We start from the raw sequence: 24,764 nt of genomic DNA, 5'->3' as shown, positions 1-24,764 counted from the left end.
GCTACCCATTTGACATCACCACATGTGTGTCTAATGGACATGTCAAACACCAGCACGCCCCAAACTGAACACCTGATCTTTCCCCTCAGACCTGCTTCTCACTCAGCCTTTCCCATCCGGGTGGAGGAAGACTTCATTTTTCCAGTTGCTCAGGCCGGAACACCTGGAATCATCCTTTTTTTTTTTTTTTTTTTTTTTTTTTTTTTTTTTTTTTGCGGTATGCGGGCCTCTCACTGTTGTGGCCTCTCCCATTGCGGAGCACAGGCTCGGGACGCGCAGGCCTAGCGGCCATGGCTCACGGGCTTAGTTGCTCCGCGGCATGTGGGATCTTCCCGGACCAGGGCACGAACCCGTGTCTCCTGCATCGGCAGGCGGATTCTCAACCACTGCGCCACCAGGGAAGCCCTGGAATCATCCTTGAGTTCTCTCTCTTACTACCTTCATCCGAGCTGTCTGAAAATCCTCTCGGTTCTACATTCAAAATAGATCCAGAATCTGGATCTCATTCCTGCACTGCTGTTACCCTGCTCTGAACCACCATCATCTCTTTCCTGAGTTGCAGAAAAACCTCTCGATTGATCTTCCTGCTTCCATCCTCCAGCTTAGGCTCAGCACAGCAGCCAGAGTGGAACATAAATCATCCTGTTATTCCCGTGATTAAATCCTCCAAACACTCCTGGTCTCACTCCTACCATTCTTACAATGGCCTTCATGGACCTATGGGATCTAGACCTCTAGACCTACACTCTCCATTCTAGCTATGTTGTCTTCCTGAGGTTCTTCAGGACCTTTGCAAAGGCTGTACCCTCTGCCCAGGACGCTCTTCTTCCAGATGTCCATATACTTAATTTTCTCACCTCCATTAAGTCTCTGCTCACATGTTCCTCTGTCCACCTTACTTAAAATTACAACCCACCACCCCACACATTCCCAATCCCCTTTATCTTGCTTCTTCCCCCCCATAGCACTTATCACCTTCTTACCCACTCTATTACCTACTCATGCTTACTTATTATTTAGTGTGTAGCTTCCTCCTCTAGAATATAAGCTTCACAAGGGCAGAGGTTTTTTGCTGTTTTGTTCATGATGTATCTGAGACTCCTAGAATAATGCCTGGGATATGGTAGATGCTTATGACTTGTTGAATGAATGAGTGAATGAACGAACGATTGGGGTGGTAAAGAGAGTGTGGACATTGGAGTCAAATAGATCTGGATTCAGTCTTGGCTCTGTTACTTGTTGGCTTAACCTCTCTGAGCCCCAGTGTGTCCTATATAAAATGGGGACCCACCCTGCCATCCTTTGGGCATCTGTTGGAGGTCAATGATGTTTGTTGACCTCTGGCCCAGGGGCACACAGTGGGCGCTCAGTGGGCACACAGTGGGCGCTCGATGGGCAGTGGCTCCATCTTGGATATTCAGGGTGGGGGCGGGGCATGCCCTGTCAGGGGTCTGGGCACGTATGTTTCAGTGTGTGCCAGCACGGCTCGTTCCAGTGCGCCCTCCACCCCTGTGCCTCCACCTGCACCGCCTATGGCGACCGGCATTACCGCACGTTTGATGGGCTCCCATTTGACTTCGTGGGAGAATGCAAAGTGCACCTGGTCAAGGTTAGTGCCTGGGTGTGTACCAGCTGGCTCTACAGGGACCCAGAGCAGCTGGTACATAATTAGGTGGGTGGGAGGATCTAAGCCCTGGTGTGTGGCAATTTAGAGACTCAAGGAAGTGCTAAGGAGCAAGATTGGGGCTGAACAGAGCCCAGCGGTCTGCCTGTCACCATTATAACCTTGCCCCCTTGGGTGCCAGTGGTTTTTCTGTCTATAATAGTAAAAGCAAATGCTTTCTGGACTTTTATTATATCCTTGGTGGTCTACCAAGCCATTTTAAGGCATTATTTCACTTAACTCTTACAGCAAGACAGAGTTTATTGAGCCCATATTATAGCTGGAGCAACTTGGGCTTAGGGAGGTTGGTATCTCACCCGAGATCACACAACTAGTCAGGGACAGAATTGGGGTCAGGTTGGAACCAAGAAATCTGACTGGAGAGTTGGTGTGCAGGCAGGATCCCCTCCAGAAGGAGAAAAGGGCACCAACAGGGCGGGTGGGAGAGTGCCTCAGACACATTCAGGGACGTTGGTTTTGCTAAGGGCCTGTCCATCTCATCATATGATAGCAAAAGTAACAGTAAGAATAATAATAATGACAAACCTTTTATGGAATAAGTCCTGTCTATGGGGCAGGCACTGTACTGGGGTCTTTCACATAATTTTAATAACTCCACAAGACAAAGATTATAGACCTTGTTTTATTTTTAAAATTTCAAAGGTTTTGCATGCTCTTCACTAACATTTAAAACAATATAGAAGCATATATTAAAAACAAATATTCCTCTTCACATCTCTTCTGTTCCTACTCCCTGCTGAATAAGCACTCATAACAGCTAGGTGTGAATCCTGCAAGATCATTTTCCATGAGACAGACAGACAGACAGACACACACACACACACACACATTTTGTTTAATTTCTATGAATAGAATCCCGCAATTTGCTTTTATCACTTAATAATATACTTTGGACATTATCTCATATAGTCAGTAAATTTTTCTTCTTCTTTTTGTAGAATTCCACAGAAAAGATGTACTCCAGTTTGTTTTGTAATTCCATTGATGGACATTTCGGTTGTTGTCAATATTTAAGTGCTCAGTGAATACTTGTGTGGATGTGTCTCTAGATGCTTAGAAGTAGAATTGCTATAAAAGTTATACGTTTAGAATGTTGTCCAGTGCCAACAAATTGCCCTCCAAAAAGACTTACGTTACCATCATCAGTGTGTGTAAGACGGTGCCCCTTCCCCTACACGCCTGTCAACACCAGTCATCCCTATTATATATTCATTCATTCATTCATCAGATACTTTTTGGAGAATACCTACATGCTAAACACTGCACCAGGTGCCCATAACAAAACTGAGCTTCAGAGAACTGAAGTAAGTTGCCCAGAGTCACAGGTCATATGAAGTAGAAGTGGGTTGAAAACTATTTCAGAGTCTGTGTCCCTCTACCCCATGCCTCTCAGCAGAATCTCTTCTCTCCCTGGTTTATTGCACTAACTTATTTCTCCTCAGAGCACATCAGATTTCAGCTTCTCTGTGATTGTAGAAAACGTAAACTGCTACAGCTCTGGCATCATCTGCAGGAAATTTATTTCCATCAACGTTGGGAACTCACTCATCATCTTCGATGACGACTCAGGAAATCCCGTAAGGCCTGGTGCAGGTGAAGGTTATATGGACAATTTGCTGGTTAATAGGGGACAGAAGAGGGCTAAGGACTGGTTTCCTTACCACAGCACTTTCTCTAGGAGCCACTGAGTCCACAGCCCAGATTGAATTCCTTGGCCACGGCCAGGAGCCCAGAGGTCAATGTCAGGGCATGAGGGAGGCAGAGGAATTGGTGAACTCCTGGGGCCGGGCAATGACTTGTAGCCAGGCCCAGCTGACCCAGGTATTGGGGACACTCTGGCCTCAGGAATGGCCACCTCTGTCCCCCTAGAGTCCGGAGAGCTTCCTGGATGAGAAGCAGGAGGTCCACACGTGGCGAGCAGGGTTTTTCACGCTGGTGCATTTCCCACGGGAACACATCACCCTCTTATGGGACCAGAGAACCACGGTGCACATTCAGGCGGGGCCACAGTGGCAGGTAGTCATGTGATCAGTGACCCTCACGGGCCCTGTGCTCCTTCCTAGAGCCAAGCCAACCCACTGGGTGTCCTTGCATGAGCTGTACCCCCGCCAAAGAGCCAGGAGCATCATGCCGGCTGTCCTATCTGCCCCACCCGACTCTGGGCCCCTTCTCCTCTGACTCTTCTCTCTCTGCACACTGTGACCCCAGTAGTTGCTTCTGGGCCCACGAAAGACTCCTAGGCTCAGGGCGACCCCTCTGCCTGTGGCTCACCCTCAGAATGCCTGAAACTGACCATTCTCTCTTCTTTCAGGGCCAGCTGGCAGGACTCTGTGGGAACTTTGACTTAAAGACCATCAATGAGATGAGAACCCCAGAGAAGTTAGAGTTAACTAACCCCCAGGAGTTTGGTAGCAGTTGGGCTACAGTTGAGGTAAAACCTCTCCAAGCTAGCTCACTCTTCTCACCCAAATGGACCCTGGTCACACTGAGAGAAACTGGCCACAGGTCAGGGGAGAGGGACATCGGTGCAAGGCTGCTCCTGCAACCTCTCTCTCAGCTTCTGACCCAGCATCCTCAGCCCTGGACTCTGTCCTATGGCCTGAGGACATGCACCATCCCATCTCACACATCAGACCCCAGACCAAGCCCTGGTAGGAGGGCTGAGGCTGGGAAGGAGACAAAGTCTCTGTTCTAGGAGAGATGACCCCCTAGTAGGGAAGATGAGTCTTGTTGAAGCATTACCATCTTACCCATCTCTGTGCCCCCGGTGCCTGGCCATAGGTCTGGCACACAGGAGAGACCAAGAGAGACCTGCATGGGTTGGGGCAATTAGAGAAGGCTTCCTGGAGGTGGTGGCACTAGTGTGGTACTTAAAAGATAGACCATATTTGGATGGAGGAATGTATCAGAGAGAGGGAGGACAATATTAGCTGAGGCAGAAATGATGGGGGATGTCTCTGAGGTTTGGGAGATGTCTGAGGCTGCCAAGCTGTGAGCAATGGGGGGAAAACATCACTGAGCTGACAGGAGGAGATCTGGGTTCTTATTCTTTTACTTAAAAAATTATTTTATTTTGTTTTACTTTTGTTTGTTTTATTATTTGGGGTTCTTGTGTTAGACCATCCAGTGACTTGCTGGGTGACCTTGAGTAAGTCCCATCTTCTCTGTGGTCCTCTGTGAAGTGAAGGGGCTGGGAGAGGGATAGTGAATAGATTTCACTTCATGTGACAAATCTGATCAGTCAGATGAGGCTGCCTGGGCAGCTATGTTGAGAAATACCAACACTTGTGTCAGGCTCATCTTGAAGAACTGTGAGTGATTAGTTATGTCTGCCATGGGTGCTGCATTAGAGAGTGGTGATATGAGTGTTACATATCTGCCTTTCCTGGACTGGGTGATCTTAGGTTCCTAGTTCTCTGTTGGGGAGTAGGTGGAGATAAGCCTATGTAGACTGTTGTCAGGGGAGCAGTTAGTCATGGCCTGGAGCTAAATGTAATCCTGAGGTGGGGCAAGGCTGTTCTCACAGCCTCAGAAAAGTATGCTCTAACCCATTCCATTTTAGAGAAGCTGAGTGGGTGACTAACCTTTATTGCTTCCCTCCTGTCACTCTTCACTGTCATTTATCTCTCAATAATCCCCTTGGGCATACTCTGGGGGGCTACAGTGACAATGTACGCTAGGGGAGGAGGTTCAGCAGACATCAGGGAAATCTGTATTAGTTTTCTATGGCTGTGTAACACCATAACTGCAGACTTAGCAGTATCCAACCACACACGTGTATTATCTCACAGTTTCTGTGGGTCAGGAGTCAGGGCACAGCCTGATTCAGTTCTCTGCATACAGTATCACAGGCTGCAGCCAAGGTGTCAGCCAGGGCTGGGCTCTCATCTGAAGGTTCAACTGGAGAGGGATCTGCTTCTCTGACAGCTCATGTGGTGTTGACAGCCATTCCTTGTAGTCATAGAACTGAGAGCTTTAGTTTTTTTTGCGAGCTGTTGGCCCAGGATGACCCTCAGCTCCTAGAGACCACCCACCATTCCTGCCACGTGCCATTCACAGCCGGCAAGGGAGAGACTCCAGCCAGATGGGCTCTGCACTCTTATGTAACATGATAATGCAGTCACTGGCACATAACCACATCCATGTGTCACCTTTGCTGTCTTTAGTCGACTTGTCAGTTTGGTCCCTCCCACATTCAAGGGCAGGGGATTATACAAGGATATGAACACAGGAGGCCGGGATCAAGGGAGCCACTCTAAGAGTCTCCACCACATCAGGCAACAGGCATTTGAGGGGTAGGGAGATCAACAGCACTGCCTTTGCCCCCTCAGTGCCCAGACACCCTCGACCCCCGAGACACATGTGTCCTGAATCCTCTCCGAGAACCCTTTGCCAAAAAGGAGTGCAGCATCCTGCTCAGCGAGGTGTTTGAGACCTGCCACCCTGTGGTGAGTGGACTCCAGGCTTGGCTGCTCCTGGGCCCCCTTCCCACCTCCCTGGAATCCCTTCTGCTCTCAGACCCTCCATGACTTGGAGAGACACCTCAGGTCTAGAGGAAAGATTCACCTCTGCCATCCCTTGCCTCTGGTCTGCTCGGATGCGTCTGCCCTGTTTCCCTGGGACCGACACAGTCAAACAGCTTCTGTGCCCTTTTCAAGCCTATCTCAATCAGGCTCTTCCTCCCAATCAGGAAGTTCTTCTGTATGGTGAACACGGACCCCTCATGCTGTGGCATCAGCCCTCAGTGGAGACAGAGGAGAGCTGGTGCTCCGCTCTGCGTGGCCCCCTCCAGGGCCTCGAAGGCTGCCGTCAGATGGGCTTTGGCTGTCTCTGGCCCTGGCTGGGGGTTCACACCCCACGTCTGTTTCTCAGCCACACCCTAAGGCCCTGGATCCAATAGCCTAGGCCCGAGGAAGGAGAAAGCTTAGTTCTCAAAAGCAGGGTCTACCTGGGTCATGGAGTTAACGTTTCCCTGTCAGCTGCCTGCCTTTCTGCCCTCACCCCACATGGGCAGCTCGCCCCATCCTGTGGTGCCTTCACGTTTATGCTGCTCCCTGAGGCTGAGTGGCATCAGCCCAGAAGCTGAAGGGCTAACATTCAGGATCTGTCCTCTGACATCTGACTTCTGACCTCCTCTAGGTCGATGTCACTTGGTTTTACTCAAACTGCCTGACAGACACATGTGGGTGCAGCCGGGGCGGTGACTGTGAGTGCTTCTGTGCCAGCGTGTCTGCCTATGCCCACCAGTGCTGCCAGCATGGGGTGGCCGTCGATTGGAGGACCCCGCGCCTTTGCCGTGAGTGTCCAGACCAGTCATCCGATGGGGAGAGTGGGGCCCCTTCTGTGGGCAGGCTTGTGGGGTCCCATCACTCTGGTTTGTGCTTATCATTCATTGAATTCTTATAACTACCCTGTGAAGTAGGACTGTTTATTCCTGTTTTACAGTTGGAGAAATGGGCTAGAAAGAGAGAGAGATTAAGTAACATGCTCAAGGTCACACAGGTTGGTGGAGGAGCCAGGGCTCATCTCCATTGCAGATGGTCTGGCTGCAAACCCATGCTCTTAACCACTTTACCAGAGGAGTCAGGAGCCCTGGGTTCCAGACCCAGACAGCTGCCATTTGCAAGCTGTGTGACCTCAAACAACTCCCCCAACCTCTCTGGGCCTCCATTTTCTCATCTGAAAAATAGGAATAGACCTGTCCCACCAGGTTTATTGTGAGGGTCAAAAGAGATAGTGAGGGCTTCCCTGGTGGCGCAGTGGTTGAGAATCCGCCTGCCGATGCAGGGGACGCGGGTTCGTGCCCCGGTCCGGGAGGATCCCACGTGCCGCGGAGCGGCTGGGCCCGTGAGCCATGGCCGCTGAGCCTGCGCGTCCGGAGCCTGCGCTCCGCAATGGGAGAGGCCACAGCAGTGAGAGGCCCGCGTACCACACACACAAAAAAAAAAAAAAAAAAAGAGATAGTGAATGTGAAAGCCCTTTGTCAGGTGAGACTCATGGGGCCCATCAGAGGCACCACAAGATAGCAATTTTTCTGGAGCGCTGGTGGTCTGCAAATGCTTTTGGTTCCACTCCTATCAAGTAAAAACATTTTGAGCACACATACATGCATATATATATACATACATATATATATATATATATATACACACACACATACACATAGATGCATGTACATGTACATGTACTATTAGTGTAAATGTGTGTCACAAAACAGATACAAAAGTAAATATTTAAAAGATGAAATAAAATTCATAGAAATTTAAATGATTAATTAATTGATTATTATTTGTTTCTGCATACCAAAGATCTTCCTGGTGCAAGACGCCTCACTTTGTGGTGCAGTGGTTACTATACAGGTGCTGGGGCCACACTGTCTGGGTTCAGACTCCAGTTCCACCAAGCAGGGTGACCTGGGGCATGTTCCTTATACTCTGACTAGTAATTGAGGGTTAAGAGAACTGTACCTTCCTTGCAGGGAGCTGTGAGATTTACCTGAGAAAATGCAGGTAAAGCGCTTGGCACAGTGCTTGTGCTAGAGCCGAGGCTGCTGTCATTTTTCGTGGGGACATGGGGCTCCAGGCAGGTTGACCTCAGGAAGAAGATGGAGCAGAATCTGCCTTTGGCTTCCTTTTTCTTTGCCCATTTTACCGTGAGCCTCTTCGATCACAGAAGCCTTGGGTCCTCATGCAGTCTGCTTCTCCTTCTACTTCTCTGATAAAAATCCTTCAGGAAGGAGAAGGGAACACACGTTTACTGAGAATCTACTGTGTGCCAGGCCCTGTGCCTTCTGTGCATTAACTCACTTAATATTCAGGCCTAGGGTGAAGCAAGCGAGGCCAGTTCCTGGAGCACAAGATTTAAGGGGGTACCAAAAAAGGCAATATTTTTAAAAAAATCAAAACTAATGCAAAAACATCTCTGATGAACAAAATATCACAATTTTAAGTAATGACAGCCTCAATATTATTGATTTTTCCTTTTGCCTCAGACTCCAGTATGGCTCAGCAAGGTGCTGTCACTGATCTTGTCTATTTTAAAATTTTGGTGTTTTGTTCATCATGGATATTTTGCATTAATTTTGCAATTAAAAATTGTATTAAAATATTACATATCCTGGGCTTCCCTGGTGGTGCAGTGGTTGAGAATCCGCCTGCCGATGCAAGGGACACGGGTTCATGTCCCAGTCCGGGAAGATCCCACATGCCGTGGAGCGGCTGGGCCCGTGAGCCATGGCTGCTGAGCCTGTGAGTCCGGAGCCTGTGCTCCTCAGCGGGAGAGGCCACAGCAGTGAGAGGCCCGCATACCGCAAAAAAAAAAAAAAAATTACATATCCTGATTACTGAGATTTTTGAGGTCCCCTTAAATTTTGCACCTGAGGTGAGCATTTGCCTTACCCCAGTCCAGGCCTCACAAGTCTATGGGCCAGATACTAGTGGTAGTCCCCGTCCTACAGAGGAGGGCACTAAATTTCAGAGAGGTTGAGAAACTTGTCTCAGTATGCACAGCTGATGAGTAAGAGAGATGGGATTTCAGTCCAGGTTTGCGGGTCTCTAGAGAGCTGGCTCTTCACGACTTCTCTGGGCGACCTCCCATTAACCTGGTACACACTTGAAACCAGATACTTGGAGATCTTTTAATTTTCAAGTTCAATCTTCTGAGTCCACAAGTGAGGAAAAGAACATACTTACCCATAGCCACATGGTGGGTCAGTCTACTGATTCCTGGTGCTGTTTCCAGAGGGCAATGCCAAATGCAAAGGAATAGTGTTCATCATGGGGCTTGGGGGTGTCGGGTGGAGTTGGTGGCTGTCTTCAGACCATGCCTGTGAGTGAGGGAGACCCCTCCCCAGCCTTTTCCCCAGACCTACTCGGTCACCTGGCTTCTCATGGTCTTGCTCCTGGCTTCAAGTGCCCCCTGCAAAGTCCCCAGCTTATCCCAGTGGACTAAGGAATCCGTGGCCTACATGCCAGGGGAACAAGCTGTGGTGCTGCGCTGCGCCACTAGGGGGCGTATGGAGCACATACTTGGAGGAGCTTGTCAAAACCTGATGGAGACTGCACCCAGGGGCCTGAAAAAGGCTTGGGTTCTGGAGGCCCTGGGTCCCTTCCTACTCAAGGCTGTTGAAAGACCGACTTCTATCTTGTGCTTGCATTCCTCCAGGACCTTCCACAACATTTCCGATTGGAATTTCCATTCCTTGGTTCAATTCTTGCCCTTTGAGGTCACACAAAACATACCCTTCTGTCCCAGCATTCATTCATTCATTCATTTGGTACATGCTGAATGCCTACTCTGGGCCAGGCTTTGAACTTTGTGTTAGGGACACAGAGAGGGAGCCATTGTATTTCCTACACCTTAAGACATCTGGATCTAATGACCATATCTGAATCTTGGCGTTTGGGAGACAGGCCAGGTCCAGCCCTTGCTGGCCTGGTCCAGCTTCCTTGGGGAAGGAGAGAGAGCTGGGATGGGGCTTTGGCCCTGCGCATCTGTTCCAGGCTTCTCAAGAAGTCTCTGTTCTCTCTCTTTCAGCATACGACTGTGACTTCTTTAACAAAGGTAAGCTCATCCTCCCCAGGTGGAGCCTTGAAAGCTGGGGCACTGCCATCCCTGCCCTGGGGCCACAACAGCAGCAGCCGTCCTGAGGCCCTGCTGGCCCTGGAGGAGCAGTGACATGGAGCAGGAAGACTCCGTCATGCAGACAGAGCCCTGACAGTGCAGGGCCCAGGGATGCCCCGGAGCTCTGTCTCCAGCAGTTCCTGCAGCGTCTGTCCAGAGCCCAGGCCAGGCTAGCTTCCCAGGGATGTGCTCCTGTGGGGCAGCTTCACCAGGAAGTGAAAACTCCATTTGCACCAACATGCTGCCCCATGGCTTTCATAATCTAGCTCATCAGGCCCACAGGACATTGTCTTGGGTTTCCTCAAGTTTTGAGTTGGCAAAGGCAAATGCAAACTGCTCTTCCTTTGCTGGGGCGAAACTTACAGTCTGGCACAGCCTGTCAGATTCATCTTTAAGTTTAGCCAGTGTTGCAGGGCACCAGGATATGCTCCAACTTCTGCATTAACCAGGTCATGACTAAAGACCCCAGGGAGGTTAAAGACCCCAGTGTTAGAATCCATGAGTCAATTTAATCACTGGGGTTGGGTGGGATTGGAGGGCTGCCCAGGAGTAGTTTTCAGCGCTGATCTTTGTGTGGTGGGGCCAGGTTGGCAGAATTAGATACTCATCAAGTCCTTGGTGCCATTCAGCTTTGACTTCTGAGGTCCCCTCTGCCCCCGCTTCCAGGCACCATCCTGCCAGGAGCAGGCCTGTATGGGTAAAGGCCCAAGGCTCCGTCCTCAAATAACTGCATTATCAGATTTGGTTTGAGAAATATCCTCTGGTGAGAGTATAGTGGGTGAAATAGTGGGGGGGACTGACTAAAGAGACAAGGATGCCAGTTAGGGGGTCTGTGAGATGAGGGCTGGACCAGGGTACAACACGATCATTCACAGTGCCTGCAGTCCCATCAAAATGCTAGCCTCAAGGGGCTCCTGATGGCCCAAACCTTTAACCCCTGAAGGCAGGAATCTGCAATGGGAGGATTGCAGTCCCTGCACAGGCGGGGTCTGTCTGACACCAGGCAAGACATTTCAGCAAGACAGCTCTGAGCAGAGTTTTCTCCCTTCTGTGGCATTTTGGGTGGCAGTAACTGGCAAAGGACAAGCTGTTTCTAGCATCCTGCACCCGCCCACCCACCCACCCACCCATTCTTACTCTGCTCTTCTACCAGCATTTTCTTTGGTCCAGGCCTTTGCCGGGTGCTGGGGATTCACCAGCTAATGAGACCTGTCCCAGTGGTGCTCTGGAGCCGGCCCACCCTGGCCTTCTAGAACCCACTGTGTGTTCTTCACTCCACATTCAATCGGTAGTTTGACGTTGACCACTGGTGGGAGTATTTATTCATGGAAATCAGCAAACATTACCAAATGGGGTTTTGTTTGTTTGTTCATTTTGTGAGAGCTGATTGTTAAGCCAGCGCAGCACTGCCTGTGTCCTGTCTGGTAGGGAAGACAGACGTGGACCCCCAATCGAGACCCTCCTCATAAGAGCTGTGATCAGCATTAGCCATGCTCCGAGACCGCTGGAGCACAGGGGAGGGAGGACGCTTGCGTGTGGTGGGAAAGGGTGCTGGCAGAGCTTCACCAAGAAGGTGACATTTGAGCTGGGCCCCAGAGATTGAGGAGGCGTTGGCCCCAGGCACAGAATGGTGGGGGGACTGCGCTGAGTGGGTGGGACAGCGCGAGTGAGACAGGAGGTAGGACACCACACAGCTCTTACAAGGAAGAGCGAGAGAAATTCAGTGTGGCAGGGGCCGGGATTGGGGCGTGAAGGGCCGCTGAATCAAGCTGGGCTCTTGGAGTCTATCCTGAGGACGAAAGGAAGCCACTGAGGAGTCGCCAAAGGGGGTGACTGGGAGGGTGACTGGAGGGCGGGGCACACCAGAGGCTGGGAGGTCAGTTATGAGGCTGTTGCAAGTGGTCTAGGAAACCCATGCCCCTGTCCAGTTTACTGACAACCGACCACCGCAGGAACCCAAGAGACACAGAGGTGACACATGTTTGAAATAAATAGATAAACACTAATGCTGGGCCCAAGCCTTCCTGGCCTTTACCCTTCAGACTTCAGGTGGGCAGAGACCAGGTCTGGCATCTTCTCCCAGAGGCGACTCTGAATAGCGCAGCAGCTGGAATGGTAGTCTTAGTCAGGGGGAGAGGCCCATGGAGAGACGTTTGGGGGGCCCAGATGCCCCCCACGGGTGGCCTTGTTTCCAGGATTCCTGTGAAGTGATTTAGGTGCTGTGCGGAGGGTCAGTTCCCATCAGGGGCTGGCAGCCTGGGGCTCCCGTCCCTTCCTTCCTTTTCATGGATATCAAGGTCCCCGGGGCCTGGGGTGAGCGATGTGGCCAAGAGCTCTTTAGTATCCTCTCTCCTCCAGCTTCTGGCAGGGCCGGGCAGGTAGGGATGGGAGGCAAGTAAAGTCCCAGGGTGGCAGGGCTTATGACTGGGCCCCCTCTCTCCAGCACTAGGTAAGGGCCCCTACCAGCTGGCTAGCTTGGCAGCCAGTGGTGCCCTGGTGGCCATGAAGGTGGCAGGCGGTGCCATAGTCCTAGTGAGAGCAGAGGATGTGGCGCCGGGGGACATTGTGAACTTCCTGCTGACGGCTGCCCTGTACAAGGCCAAGGCGCACGGTAAGGCCCACCCTCTGGCCCCACTCCAGCACTTGGTGGAGGGAAACAGGTGCTGGAGGAGGGGAGGATGCTACGACCCTAAGCCAGCTATAGCAGCTGGAGAAATGTGGGGCTCCAACAGGCACCCTTTTCCCAGTTGAGACAGGGTGCTGGGTCAGCCTCTTAGCCTCTTTCAAGAAACACCTTCTATCTTCTTCTTGAAAAAACCAGAGAGGCCAAGGTCCAGATGTACCTTTGGACCTTGCTTCACACAGCAGCTGTATTCCAGAAAAGCTGGGCAGCAATAACTACTACTTCCCATCCATCCCCCTAAATTTCCTTCTTATTCTCCCTCTTCTACCCCCCTCCCTACTTCTCCTCTCTATTTTTAAGACTAGAGAGACTGTAAATACCAGAGGGGAATTGGCTGATATATTAACTCCAATGGGACCTTCTCCTGTGAATGGAGGAGTGGGCTCTTGATTTGCTCAGGTTATGGTCCTGAGTTCTGGGCTGGTGGGTTACACAGACTGAGGCACACCTGGAACCAGCCAGCCTCCTGGGTCTCAGACTGCCGGCAGACCTAAAGGGCTTAGCTGTAGTGGGCACCATCTTCTCTTCAGAGTTCAGTAGCGCCTGAGCAGTGGCAGGACCTTGCCCGGTGGGGAGTGACCGCCGGTGGTGTTTGTGTTGGGCGCTGGGCCAGCCAAGGCCTCCGTTCATCAGTGCTAGGAACCCTTCTCTTCTGTGGCCATTTGTGTGTGTCCCAGTGTGTGGTCACTGTGATCACTGATCGGGGTTTCTCCCCGCAAATCCTGTTGGTGCCATCTAGTCAGTATCTCCCTAATCACAGGGATGGTCCATGAAGCCAATCCCAGCATCGACCGGAATCTTGAACCAACACACATCTCAGAGAGTTCATTCCAACCTAAGAATTTAAGTTCTCAGATTCTCAGGTCTGTGGTTTATCTGGTTATGAGGATCGTGCTCTCTTTCTCTCTCTCTCTTCCTCCCCTCCTCCTCGCCTTCCTCTCTCCTTGCCTCCTTCCCTTTCATTGAGCCCTGTTCCAAGCTGGGCACTGGGGAACCAGTGGCATCAGAGACACGACCCCTGCCCAGCAGAAGTCCACAGCCCCGTCCAGGGGACAGACAGGTCAAAGGCAGTTACAATGCCTGTGGGAAGGAGGAGCCCCTAACTCAGTCTTGGGGAGTCAGGAGAGGCTTCTTAGAATAAGTGTTGTCCCTTGAAGGGTTGAAAGGAGCCAGGAATGGACTTATAAGCCAAGCTCAGGAGGTGGATCTTTATCCTCAGGGCAGTGGGGAGCCATGGAAGGGCTTTAAGGAGGGGAGGGACACCCCAGGCACAGCTAAGGGGATGTTCATGGTGGGGTGAGCCGGGGGTACAGTAGGAGGTGCCAGGAGGAATCATGTCACTACATGAGGAAACCTGGGAGTGAGGAGCCAGGGACTGGGCCACAGGAGGGCCAGGAGCATCCCCACTGCCCCAAAAGAGAACACTTCCTCCCGAGACATTCCCGACCCCCAGATCTGTGTGGTCCTGCTTGAAGAAGGAAGGGTGTCTTATAACCTTCCAGATGTAATGGACCATCTGCTTAGTGGGAATTTTGTGTTCTCCATTCATTATTTTAGCCCAGTAAGTAAGGTCTAGTCTAGAGGGGGTGTTGATTTTCCAGTGGTTTTATGGCATGTTAAGCAAACCCTAGAGTAGCCTGGCCCTGGAGAATGTCACTTGAGGATGGGATGCCCAGAGGCTGTGAAGGCCAGCCTCCATCTCAGACCTGGGTCTCCTGGGCAGCTGGGGGCAGGGTCCAGTGAGGACCCAGGCTCCCACTCCCACCCCATCCTGTGTTCCTTCCCTGTGCTGTGCCCAGAGTACCGGACAGCAGAAAAGAACATACCTTCCAGGTAAGATTTGCAGTGGCTACGTGGGGGAGGTGTCCCTTGAATTTGGCCTTGAAGGATGCGTAAGATTGTGATGGGAAGAAATGGAGAGCAGAAGATGTCACAGAGAGGAGGATTCAGCAGTCATTTAGGCCTGAGCCTCTCACTCTCATGGTCTTGATGTCCTATAAGATGTACTAAAGGGACACAAGCCACAACCTGGTACATCTCCCTGGAGTACCAATTTTACTTAAAGATTTTTGGAGGAGGTTACTGATTGATTATTAATAATATCTCACTCTTCTGTAGCACCTGCTGTGTGCTGGGCACTGTTCTAAGGGCTTCATATATAATAACTCATTTAACCCTCACAACAATCTTAGGAGGTAGGTGCTACTATTTTCCCAATTTACAGATGTGAGAACTGAGGCCCCGAGAGGTTAGGTAACTTACCCAAGGGGTAAGTGACAGCAACCAGGCTGTCACTTTTGGCACGCTCCTCCCAAACAGAGAGATTAAAAGAGAAATAAAATTTAGAAAATGGAAGGTAAAAAATCATTTGATTATTTAAAGTAAAACACAAGACTTTGTACAGTCAGTCCTCTGTATCCACGGTTCCACATCTACGAATTCAACCAATAGTGGGTGGAATTTCAGATGGAAACCTATGAATACGGATGGATGACTGTACTGGGCCATTTCATGTAAAGGACTTGAGCATCCTTGGATCTGGGTACCGGGGGTTGTACCGAGGAACAACTGTACCTCTAGGTCTGGCTTTCAACCTCTCCCCCGTTAGGAGGACTTCAGGACAAATGGTTGAGAACCTTGATTTAGGCCAACTCCAGTCTTCACAAATGAGAAAGCCAAGACCCAGAGAGGGGAAGTGAGCTGCCTGAGGTCACCCAGCGAGGGACTCAGCATTCTACCCACCTGGGCTGCCCCATGCCCACTCCTGGATTCCATTCCTGGGGCTGACTGCGCAGTGGTTAAGAGCCTGGGCTCCAATCCTGCCTCATTTTTCCACCGTCGGTGTGACTCTAGGCCTCACCTCCCTCATCTGTAAAATGGGGATAACAATGTCGTCACCTTCTAACCTGTTATAGAATTTGCTTGTTCATTATGTTTACTTCCCACCCACCACCCGCTACTTGAATGTCAGCTCCATGAGGACAGGGGTTTTGTCGTTTTGTCGTCCCCTGTTGTGTCCCCAGTGCCTGGAACAGTGCTGGCACCTGGTGGGGGCCTCAGTAATATTAGCTGCTGAATGAATGAATTCACCACCTCACAGGGCTCTCTTGAAACTTAATAAAAGCAGTAGGTAGAGAGCTTGCTTAGCATCATGCCTGGCACAGAGTTAAGTCCTGATCAATAGCAGTTGTTGTTGACATTAATAATTAATTCTTCCCCCAGTTACCTCATTTCTTCTCACAGTTGCCCAGGGAGGTCTAACAGGAACTCTGTGCGATATCTCCTGGGGCCACGGGGTGGAGTGGTGATGTGGGGAGGGGGAGACACACCAGGCCCTGTGCTGGGCCTTTCACACACCGTTCGTCCCTCACAGCCTGGAGGCGTGAATTCACTTGCCCGCAGCACAGCCAGCCATGGCGGGCCGGGACTCCAGACACCTGCTTGTGCATTTGGGCCCTGACGCTGCAGGGCCCCGTGGCGGGGGTGGGCAGGGGAGATCTACCCAGCAGCGTGGAGATAGGAGAGAGGACAGCAGAGCCCAGCTCTTAGGCCTCTGGGCAGGCCTCTTCCCATCTCTGGGGCAGTTTCCCTGCCGTGGGTTGGGCTCAGCCTCGGGTCCCCCAGCTCTGACCCTCTGGGATTCTGTGAGGGGCAGGACCAAGAAAACCAACAAATCAGCAAACCCCAGCTTGTCTAGTACGTCCCATAGAACAGAACTCCACCAGGACAGCCGTTTCTGTCTGTCCTACTCACTGCTGTATCCCTAGCATCTAGACTAGCACATGGTACACGGAAGGGCCTCAAAGATGTTTGCAGGAGGGAGGGAAGGTGGAGAGAGGGAAAGAAGGAAGAAGAAAGGAAGGAGAGAACGGAAGGAAGGAGAGAGGGAAGGAGGGAGGAGGGGATAGTTCAGTCACCTCCCCAAGGCTCTGCAGTTGGGGCTTTAACCCCCCACCTTCCCTCCCTCGGGTAGAGATGGTGTGTGCCGAGGGGCAGCCGGCAGGCAGAGGTGGGTAGGCTGAGGGGAGGCGGGTAGGCTTGGAGGAGCAGGGCCCAGTCCTGAGTTGCTGAGACTGCAGACGGTGCCTGGGTGTCTGCCCCCTCCCCGCATCCGGACCTCTCTCTGCTGACCTCACCCTCGTGGCTCTTTGCAGACCCAGATGTGATATCCTTGGAGGCAGCGGACAGACCCAACTTCTTCCTCCACGTCATGGCCAACGGGTCTCTGGAGCTGGCCAAGTGGCAGGCCAGCGATGCTTTCCACCACCATGCCTCCTTCTCGCTGCACCGGGAGACGTGGCGTGCAGGCCTGGTGGCCCTGGAGTCCCTGGCGGAGCCCGGGGCCTTCCTTTACGTGTTGGGCCCAGTGCTGGCCCTCCGGCTTTACGAGCACACGGAGGCCTTCCGCCGGGGCACACTGTTCCGCCTTCTGGGTAGGTGTCTACCCTGCATCGCCCTCAGCTCCTCCGCCCCTTGCTCAGCTTCCCTCCCACCTCATCCTCCCAGTTGCCCCCAGGAGACGAGATCCTCACTCTCCTGTCACAGGGAAGCCACATGGGTGCCACCCATGAGATGGGAGGGGGCTGGGCCTCCTTGTTGGTGGCCTAGGGAGCCTTGGGCATTGTGACTTGGGGCCCAGCCAGCTTCCTGGGTCCTGCCTACTCCCACAAGCCATTTACAAGGTCTAAAAATAGGGTGGCCTTTGTGGAAGTGAGAAAAGTGATCATTGTGGCCGCAGCTTGCACAGCCCGCGGGCTCAGGTTTCTTGCTGATGGGGGCACATGCCTGCCCTGTGAGCTCAAAGACTGCCCACTGGGGCACAGCCCGAGGAGGCCACAGCGCCCCCGGCCCCCATGAGGGGCCCAAGATCCTGGGCGGTGATGAAGCAGCTTCGTGCCCTTTCCAGCTGAGACCAATGGGTTCCAGGGCTTTGCCATCTCCCTGCCAGGTGGGTCAGCCCCAAAAGTAGTTGTTCTCTGCCTAAACCCTGGAGACAGTGATCACAATTTCCTTACTGCTCCAGGCTGGCCTCTCTGTCCTGCACGTGCACATGTATGTTTGTGCCTGTGAGGGCACCCGTGCTGTGTGAATGGATCCATTTACATGTACACATGTGTAAATATGTACCCAGTCAGACTTTCATTTATCATCCCCCACCCCTCCCAGCCCAGGGCTGGGCCAGCTCACTCTCACATTCAGCGGTCACCTATCAAGTCCACCAGTGAACCCCACCCAGGACAGATTCATCACTGGCTATGTGGCAGGACTTGTGTCCCTTGCTGGAAGACACCCAGGCTCTGAAGGCAGACAGCCTTGGGTTCAATTCCTGACCCCGGTCCTTGGCACTTGAAGGGGCCCCAGCCCCCTCTCCCTGACCCTGTTTCTTCACCTGTGCAACGGGGATATTTGCCTCAGAAGATTGTTGTGAGGATTGACTGTAGCTCCCGGGCTTTGCTCTGGGCCTGGCTCATAGTAGGTGCTCCCCAAATGTAAGTTCCTAGTTCTGGTCTCAAGGATCTTATAAAAGCAGGCTTCTTCACAGTCAGCAGCAGTTTGGGGACTGGGGATGGGGCTTCGTTAGGCCGGGGCTGCCTGGGTGGGGTTGCTCCCTCCAGCCTGCTGGGGAGCTTGCCCACACGTCTCAGCTCAGGCCATGGTTTCAGAGACTGATCACTTGTGCCAACATGGTCTGGGGTCTTGTCTGCCTCGAAGCCCCCCCCACAGGCTCCAGACTTTCCCTGAGGATCCTTCATTTGTCAAGGCACTGGCCACAAGGCCTTTTTTGAGGAAATCTCCTTTGGGAAAGTTTAATATTCCTGGCGTCTTCTGTGCTCAGTTTCCTCATCTGTAAAATGGGGATAATAATAGTGCTACTTCATAGAATTATCATGAGGATTAATGAGTAAATACTTGTGAAATGTTGAGTGTAGTGCTTGGTGTTAAGGGTTGGCTGTTGTTGTTTTTATTATTGTTAGCTATCAAGGTCTAAGGGGGCAAGCCTGGCCACCAAGGTCCCAGAAGGTCAGGGTGACAGGGCAGCCTTATGGAAAAATCAGGGGTCCCAGCCTCTTCTTTGGCTGCCTCTCAAAGCCCAACCCCAACTGCCCATTCCATAGTCCCACCCCACCCCCCCAGTCCTCAGCCCCTCCACAAAGTTCCCAGAGTCCCGACCCAAAGATCCCCCAGTAACAGACCTCAACTCTCAGGAATATGGTTTCCCCTCAGGTTGGATTTGATTTGATTTCATTTCATTTGGTTTTGTTTCGTTTCATCTCATTTCAGTCTTCACTTTTCTTGCACGAGTCCATTTATGTCTTCCACGGAGCAGGGTGGGCGTGGGCTGAGTTGGGATGACCTCTGTGCTCTGGCACCTGATCAGGAGCTGGTGCCCAGTCTCACTGTCTCGGGTTGGGGCACTTTTCCAGATGCCAAGCCCTCGGGGGCTCCCTACCCCACCTGTGAGTGGCGCTACGATGCCTGTGCCAGTCCCTGCTTCCAAACCTGCCAGGACCCACGGGCAGCCAGCTGCCAGGATGTGCCCAGGTGAGGTGGCATGGAGTCAAGGTGTGTACCTCAGTGTATTTGAGCATACATCTGAGTGAATGGGTTTATATGTAGTCTGTGGGTTTAGGCATGCACATATACTGTGGTGTGCGTGTATTCACATGTACTTGTGTAGGTATGTTTTGTGTACTGGGTATGGGGATGTGTGTGAACCAGAGTGAACCTGCCTGATATGGGCATATGTGAATGTCGATTTGTGCACATGTGTGTATAGGTGAGCCCTGTGGGTGCACAGCTGTACACAGCTGTGTGTACGTACATGCGTATGAGCTGAATGTATCTGGGTGTTGGTGCAGCGGGGTGTGTGTGCATAAGGTACACTGATGTTTTGGCAGACTGTGTGGACGTATATGTATCCATGTGAATGGATTTGATTTTTGCAGGCGTGGAGGAGGAACGTGAGAATGCGCCTAAGTGGAGACACGTGTGCATGTGTGAGTGTGGGCACAAGTGTGCACATAACCAGCCTTTGTTCGTGTTTTCCTCTCAGTCTGAGGGCATGAGTGTGCAGCGTGCGTGTTTTGGTATGTGTGCTCCTGTACATGCTGTCTCCACGGAGGTTCATGTGAGTGTGTACATGAGATGCACACACACACACGTGTGTCATGAGAAAGGATGAGGTCTGTGCTCCGTCCAGGTGAAAGGCGGTGGCCCTCCTGGTGCTCCAGACCGCTGACTGGCACCCCGCTCTGTCCTCAGGGTGGAAGGCTGTGTGCCTGTGTGTCCCACCCCCAGGGTCCTGGATGAAGTCACACAGAGATGCGTCTACTTGGAGGACTGTGAGTGGCCTGGACTTCTCATCCCTCCTTGGGCCTGTAAATCCCCCAGGTCTCATTGACCCGTCATGCTCACCAGAGCCCCCAGGTCTCTGGTGAAACAGGGTCAGCATAGGGGCCTCTGGAAGGAGAGCAGTCTAGAGCAGGCAGGGACCTCACCTGGTCCATTCCCCCCAGTTCACAGAGAGAAAAAATGAGGCCCATCTGGGGAAGGGACTGGCTTGGGTCACGTGTTGAGAAAGTGGCCAGACTTAGACCTGAGGGCTCTGGGCTCTGGGCTCAGGATTTGAGGTGTGGGACAGGTCCAGACCTGCTGACTTCCCTGGGCCATCTAACAGCACGTGACAGAGTCCCTGGGTTGGTCAGGCAGCCTGACTGGCCGTCAGAGGCTGCCTACCCCCCTCACCAAGGGTGCCAGCCCAGGAGCCCCACATCACAGCCCTGCCCAGTGGTGACCCCTGGGGCAGCAGTCGCCCCACTGGCTGAGCCTCTCCTCTGGTCTGCCCCAGGTGTGGAGCCTATGGTTTTGGTTCCCATGGAGGCCTTTGGCAACGAGACCCTGCCTCCCGGTCAAGAGCTGCCCACCCCCGGTGACGAGGAGCTGCAGTTTCCACAGGAAGCTCCCGGGGCCCCATCCCACAGGCCAGCACCCACACCAGCTGTCCCGCTCACCACGGCCCTGAACCCACCCATGGCAGCCACTGAGGGCCCAGCTCTGTCTCCAGGCCCCACCCAGGCCACTCAGAAGCAGCCACCGGGGGTCACTGCATCTAACGTCTCTGAGCACCCCACAGAGGCTCCGGCCAGCACGGGAGTGACCGCCAGCCACCTGGCCACCCCCCGTGTCCTAGAGCCCTCATCCCTTCCCCTTTCACAGCAGATGCCCACATCAGGCATGGAGTCGGGTGCCATGGAGACGACCAGGGTGACTGTGATCTTTGCAGGGCGCGTCAACATCACAGTCTCCTCCCTGTCACCCCCTGCACCTCGCTTCCCTCTCGTGACCAAATCCGTGACGGTCCTAGGCCTTGGCTCTTTGCCTGTTAAGACGACACCCCTCCAGCCCTCCCCGAGCCTGGAGTTGCCTGCAAGTCCCTCCTCCAGGCCTGTGGCTTCCCCTGCAGTGACCTCCAAGCCTCCCACTTCTTCAGGATCCCACAAGGCTTTGCCGACACATGCAATAACGGAGGTCGTGATGGGGACAGGGATCCCCCAGCCCATACAGTCCCAGAGCATTTCCAGTCCCAGCAGCCCCCCAGCTGAGGCTAGAACAGCCCCAGAACAGCTTCCTGCCAGTCCCCTGGTGACCGAGATGGTGGAGACAGCGCCATCCACAGAGAAGGTCCAACCTGGGCCCAGCCAGGCCACGGGCCCACCAGCATCCCCACTGCCAAGCCCATTCCCCACAGCCCTGCCCCGCCCTGTGTTGTATGCCACCGCAGCCACCAGGCCTCCCACTCTGCCCTCGGGGCCTGCAGCTGCCACCAGCCTGTCCACAGTCACTCGTGGGCTGGGGGCCTCAGCCTTCACATCTCTGGAGTCAACTCGGCAGCCCCAGCTCCTCTCTGGTCTGCCTCCCGACACCAGCCTGCCCCTGGCCAAGGTGGGCACGTCCGCCCCAGTGGCCACTCCCGGCCCCAGCGTCTCTGCCATCCCCCCTCCACTACAGCAACAGGCCGCATCTCCCACCGTGGCCACGACTCTGCCTGCTCGGACACTCAGCCCCGCACTGCCTCTCACCCCCGCTGTCCTGGCCCACGTGCACCCGGCCAGTCATGTGGTCCCTCAGGCAACAGGCACAGCTCCAGACCTGCTTCTGGGGGCCACGCTGCCAGCCTCTGGGGTAGTGGCTGTGGCTCTGACTGGGGGGGCGGCCTCCACAGTATCTGCTGGCCCACGAAAGAGCACCGCGGAGAAGATGGCCATCCTGTCCGAGCAAGTGTCTCAGCCCACCTGGATATATGGCTTTGCCCACGGGGGCCCCACAGAGCTCACGCCTGCTGTGGCCCACACTGCTGCTACCTTGGTGACGGAGGCTGAGGGCCCCTGGGCCGGCACAGTACCACCGGTGCCCACGTCCTACCCGCTGAGCAGAGTCTCAGCCAGGACGGCCTCCCGAGAGAGCTCGCTGGTTCTGCTCCCCCAGCTGGCTGAGGCCCATGGCACCTCGGCAGGACCTCAGCCTCCAGCAGAGCCGGAGGGAGAGGCTACCACCGAGCAGTCTGGGCGCTCGGCTCCAGCCCAGAGCATCTCGGCAGTTTCGGCCGAGGCCTTGGCCACCACCACTGAAGCCGTCTGTGTCGTGAGTGACTTGTCAGGGTTCTGCCCCTGTATGTGAACCCTCCATGCCTTCCCTCCTTCTGTGCCCCGGGGCTTGGACACCATCGTGCTCTCACATCCTCAAGGTCGGAGGCAGCTTCTCCTTAGCCAGCTTCCAGGCTGCCAGATGGCCCTTTAGTCACCATCCTGACCCCTGCCCCAAGCTCCTGGAGCCTGCAAATTCTCCAGGCTCCTCTGGACCTCTGATGCCATAGCAGATCCCTCCATGCCCCACCTGGGACCCAGGGGCCTATTGGATGGCTTGGTGTGACAGCATGGTGTGCTGCTGTGTGCATTGCATGTATGTGTGTACCCATATGGGACTGTGTGTGAACTCGTTTGTGTTTACGTGTATGGGACTCCATGTGAACGCTCGTCTGTCTGTGTGTGTGTTCTTGTGCATATGATACGTGGTGTTGCAAGATGGTATATGTCTATGCGTTTGTAAGAGAAGAGATAAACTGTGTGCGCGTGCGTGTGCTTGGGTTTCTACGAGTCTGAGCTAGCAGGCCTGCATACCTATGTACCTAGAACTCTCTGCAGGGCCAGGTGGATGTGCAGACTCTCTGGGACTCAATCCCCTGACCCCAGTCTCACTCTTAGCCCAGCCCTAGGCCCCCGATGGTGTGTGTTGGGTGGATGGAGGGAGGGTGAAGGCACCGTTCCCTTGTCGTACCTCAGCGTCCCCTACCTGCCAGAACCTATGGGGTAAGGATCTGTGCCCTCACGGCTTGGGGGTAAGTGGAGCAGGGGAATGAGTGACCGTGGTCCCAAGGCGATCGCTCAGGCTGTTTCTCCACCCTGTGCCCCAGCCAATCGCCGAGCAAGACTGCGTCCGCCACATCTGCCTGGAGGGCCAACTGATAAGAGTGAACCAGTCCCAGCACTGTCCCCAGGGCGCTGTGCCCCCTAGCTGTGGGGTCCTGGGCCTCGCAGTGAGGGTGGGCGGGGACCGCTGCTGCCCCTTCTGGGAGTGTGCCTGTGAGTCGTGGGGTCCGCGGGCGCCTCCCATGTCTTTCTCGTACCCCGAACCCTGCGCAATCTCTGCGCCTCACCTGTGTGCTTTCCAGCCTCAGGGTAACACTGACATGAACCCCCTGTGGGACCTCTGACCCCTGACCTGGCAGATTTCCTACCCTTGTGACCCCTGATCTCTGTGTGACCGTCCAGCCCCCCAAGGCCTCTGGATCACCCAGGAGAAGGCCTCATGTTCCTGGGTGGCCTAGGCCCCAGGGGCATCTGTTTATTCTTCTCGTCCCTGCCCTCCCCAGGCCGGTGCTCAATCTTCCCTGATCTGAGCTTTGTCACCTTCGACGGGAGCTACGTAGCCCTGTTCAAGGAGGCCATCTACATCCTCAGCCAGAGCCCCGACGAAATGGTCACTGTCCACGTCCTCGACTGCAAAAGTGCCAACCTGGTAACTGTCCCCGGCTTCCCTTCCTGCTGGGGCCTTGGGACCTGACTAGGTTTTGAGGGGAGATTGAGCAGTGAGTTGGGTTTTGAGGGTTATCAGAGGCGAGGACAGATGAAGAGGCCCCTGCAGCAGCTCCGTCTGTCTCAGTCAGGGGGGTCTTCTGGAACCAGCGCCTGGGGAAAGAGTGAGTGGAGCGCCATCTCCTGGCCCTTCCTGGGGCCTGCATTGTTCCCAGCTGCCTAGGCCCCTGTGAGAGGCACTGAAATGCAGAGGAGCTGGGATCCCACCCCTAGGATATGGCCTGTGGTCAAGGGTCCTGGCTGCAGGGAACCACCTACTAGGATGCTCCCATGAGCCAGGTGAAAGGAGGCAGCTTTCTGGGGGGCTTGCAGGAGGTCAGGTGGAAGCAGCATGTTCTGTGGGACTCTGTGCACCATCTGCATAGCCCCAGTGGGTGCCCCTAGCATAATGAGGCAAGATTGGGTTGGGGGTGAAGAGTTGCTCCCCAGGAGGAGGCAGCAGCAGGGCTCCAGGTAGATGAGGGCTGGGTTCTCTCTGCAGGGGCACCTGAACTGGCCGCCATTCTGCCTGGTGATGCTGAATGTGACTCACCTGACCCATCAGGTTACCATTGACCGCTTCAACCGGAAGGTGAGTGCATCAGAGAGCAAGCCCCCGGGGAAGGGCAGCAGTCAGGTGAGG

The 24,764-nt window shown here is 53.7% G+C and overlaps 1 protein-coding gene across 1 annotated transcript in view; it reads left to right on the top strand.

Moving 5' to 3' along the window:
* OTOG (otogelin) overlaps positions 1 to 24,764 on the top strand; it is an 85,261-nt gene that overhangs the window by 41,073 nt on the left and 19,424 nt on the right. The window contains exons 25-39 of the mRNA XM_059069033.2: positions 1,471 to 1,609; positions 3,127 to 3,261; positions 3,554 to 3,700; positions 3,996 to 4,115; positions 6,016 to 6,132; positions 6,824 to 6,980; positions 10,220 to 10,246; positions 12,750 to 12,917; positions 17,144 to 17,422; positions 19,415 to 19,532; positions 20,253 to 20,332; positions 20,839 to 22,631; positions 23,461 to 23,629; positions 23,920 to 24,065; positions 24,624 to 24,713. Coding sequence (XP_058925016.1) covers positions 1,471 to 1,609; positions 3,127 to 3,261; positions 3,554 to 3,700; positions 3,996 to 4,115; positions 6,016 to 6,132; positions 6,824 to 6,980; positions 10,220 to 10,246; positions 12,750 to 12,917; positions 17,144 to 17,422; positions 19,415 to 19,532; positions 20,253 to 20,332; positions 20,839 to 22,631; positions 23,461 to 23,629; positions 23,920 to 24,065; positions 24,624 to 24,713 — 3,685 coding nt within the window. The remainder of the gene's footprint in view (positions 1 to 1,470; positions 1,610 to 3,126; positions 3,262 to 3,553; positions 3,701 to 3,995; positions 4,116 to 6,015; positions 6,133 to 6,823; positions 6,981 to 10,219; positions 10,247 to 12,749; positions 12,918 to 17,143; positions 17,423 to 19,414; positions 19,533 to 20,252; positions 20,333 to 20,838; positions 22,632 to 23,460; positions 23,630 to 23,919; positions 24,066 to 24,623; positions 24,714 to 24,764) is intronic.

The sequence above is a fragment of the Kogia breviceps genome, chromosome 7 (genome assembly GCF_026419965.1).
Source record: "Kogia breviceps isolate mKogBre1 chromosome 7, mKogBre1 haplotype 1, whole genome shotgun sequence".
Classification (NCBI taxonomy): Eukaryota; Metazoa; Chordata; class Mammalia; order Artiodactyla; family Physeteridae; genus Kogia; species Kogia breviceps.
Note: the sequence above shows the minus strand (reverse complement) of the source record. Positions and strands in the feature narration are given on the sequence as shown.